Here is a 2,427-nt window from a genome sequence, read left to right as displayed (position 1 = left end):
TTTTTCTCATATAACCACCACATGCTAGATGTCTTGCAAATTATGTGTGTGTGGTTGAAGCAAGTGCAGTGTAAATAATGACGAACTTCACCTAAAACCTTTGAACTTAGCTTTCGAAATCCAAATTTCCATAATAATGTTCTTTTTATAAAGAACTTTTTATTTTCTTATTAGACAGCTTTAACTTAAAGCAATTAAGTTTCGCGAATTTTTAAGCTTTCACTCAAATCTGAAAAAAATACTTCGTGGTTATTGACGAAATTAAATCTCCGAAATCCCCTTAACCCTATATATGAAGTTATTGAACATATATTTCGGGTTTTTCATAGTTCGCTGAAAGAATGTCAAAACATTGCCCGAAAATCCGCCTTTTCCACATTCCCGGTTAAAATTCGTAAAAATCGGGAAATCGGGATAATCACATGCCCAACACATGCGAAATGATTGTTCTGGATAAAACAAAGCAGTGTTGTAAATTTCAAGTTCTAAGGATAATCCTAACAATTGTTATTTTATTTGCCCAATTATAAGGGTTCATAGAGATTTTTGGGGTAGTTTTGAGTAATAGCCAATATCAAAGCCTCTGGAAGGCATGGGTCCTAAAATTTATCATGGAGGTGTCTAATAGATAAAAATTGAAACTCAGTAAGTATCATGCAACATAGCATTAAGAAGTTATAACAAAAAAACGTTAGGTTGGGGGGCGGTATCCGCGCCCCTATTCTAATGTTGCAGTGCAAATCTAATGTTGCAGTACATGGCTACACTATGCAAATAAAATATGTTGCAGAAATGTAAAAACAAAATAAAATTCTAGCAATTTAGGTTTATGCAACGCAAAAAATTATGTTCCAAAAGCAAGCAGCTTTTTTAAAAAAACAAAATGGGTACCTGTAAATGCATTAGGTTTCAACATGATGATTTATTTATTTATTTATTTATTAAATACATGCACAAAGTTATGCTGATCATAGAAATACACAGACATGAAAGTCATCAATTGGACTTTTTTTTCAAGTAAGAACAAAACTGACTTTCTTTACAACAGTCCTAATTTCTGTACAGGGTTTGATAATCCCTTTTTAGAACAAGATTATCTATCGAGGTTCTAGTTAAACATACGGATAGTCTATCAGCTTGTGCAATTTACTGTTTTCAATGAGGGTCTTGTAAAAATAAGTTCAGCTGTATTTAAGGGCCAACAAGATATTCAGTACAAGCTACCAAGATATCAGTTGAGATGACAAGTACACTTCCATTGTACACAGCATTGTTATGCTTATATCATCACAAGTTTAATGTGGCTTTCGGTTGTCGTTTTTGATTTCTAAAAGAATGTATAGTTTCATTTAATGACTCCATTTAGATATCTATTACCTTATCTATAGCGTTAAGCATTATGAAGACTTCTGATTGCTTTATTTAATAATTAATTTATCGCGAATGGTAGTAAACCATGAAAAAGCCTTAGTATGCATCCTCGTAAAACTCTCTTTATTAAAAAAATGCTGTAAATTACCTGTTAAGTCTATGTTTCTTTAAAGCATTCTTCAGGAAAGGTATTTTTGAGAGGATCAGTCCTTTATAAGTACTGCTTGTTCTCTCAGGTAAGTCATGATGCCCTACATGATAAATCTTTGGAGGTTTTTTTACCACATGCGATCTCCACTTTATGTTCCATACTGGACATTTGAGATGCAATCTTCTGCAAAATACTACCCAATCGTCCATTGCTGACACAGTTATCAAAGGTAGAAGCAAAATGAGCAGTGATAAGTTTTTCATGACGTGTTCTTTAGTTACAAGCTAAGCTATGTACTGTTTCATGAGAAATTTCCTTTTATTTCTACTCGTTGTATAAATGTCTTTTATATATGTGTTTCGTAATTAAAAAAAAATTGAAAAAAAATGTCATGACATTAAATGTTTAACGATCTTGAATTGATCAGAAGAAATTAGTATAGGTCAAAAGTGACACAGAGCATGAACTTACCAATGGTATCACCTCACCGAAACTTTTTGTTACAACTTTGACGTGAGACTAAATTTTCGACTAATTGTCTAGGTATGACAAAGGGTCATGAAAAGGTCAGAACATCTAGGAAAACTTTTTTTGTCGATGCTTTAATATTACCTCAAACTACTAATTACTAATTATTTATCATTACCAAAAGCGGAAAATATTTAGTAATAACATTGTCAGAATAGAAACAAAATATCTGGTGAAGTCAAGAGAAAACATATCCTTGTTTTTCGGAAAGGTAATGTTTTATTTCGAGGAAGAAGGCGTAAAATTAACGACTTTTACGTTTAGATAATCCCTGCGTCATTTTATGTTAGCATGAAAATACATATATTTATTAAGATTGTTAGTAGCGCATAGTCTATCAGTTTCTCTTATTTACTGTTTTCAATAAAGGTCTTGTA

At 32.0% G+C, this 2,427-nt stretch overlaps 1 protein-coding gene across 1 annotated transcript; it reads right to left on the bottom strand.

Annotated features, from left to right (window-relative positions):
- Positions 1–971: 971 nt before the first annotated feature.
- LOC130622194 (uncharacterized) lies at positions 972–2,427 on the bottom strand. The gene is made up of 2 exons (XM_057437629.1): positions 1,520–2,427; positions 972–1,327 (listed from the first exon to the last, which is right to left on the bottom strand). Exons 1-2 carry the CDS (start codon positions 1,783–1,785, stop codon positions 1,288–1,290), a joined length of 306 nt encoding a protein of 101 aa, XP_057293612.1. The 5' UTR covers positions 1,786–2,427; the 3' UTR covers positions 972–1,287.

This window comes from Hydractinia symbiolongicarpus, chromosome 12 (assembly GCF_029227915.1).
Source record: "Hydractinia symbiolongicarpus strain clone_291-10 chromosome 12, HSymV2.1, whole genome shotgun sequence".
Lineage (NCBI taxonomy): Eukaryota > Metazoa > Cnidaria > Hydrozoa > Anthoathecata > Hydractiniidae > Hydractinia > Hydractinia symbiolongicarpus.
Note: the sequence above shows the minus strand (reverse complement) of the source record. Positions and strands in the feature narration are given on the sequence as shown.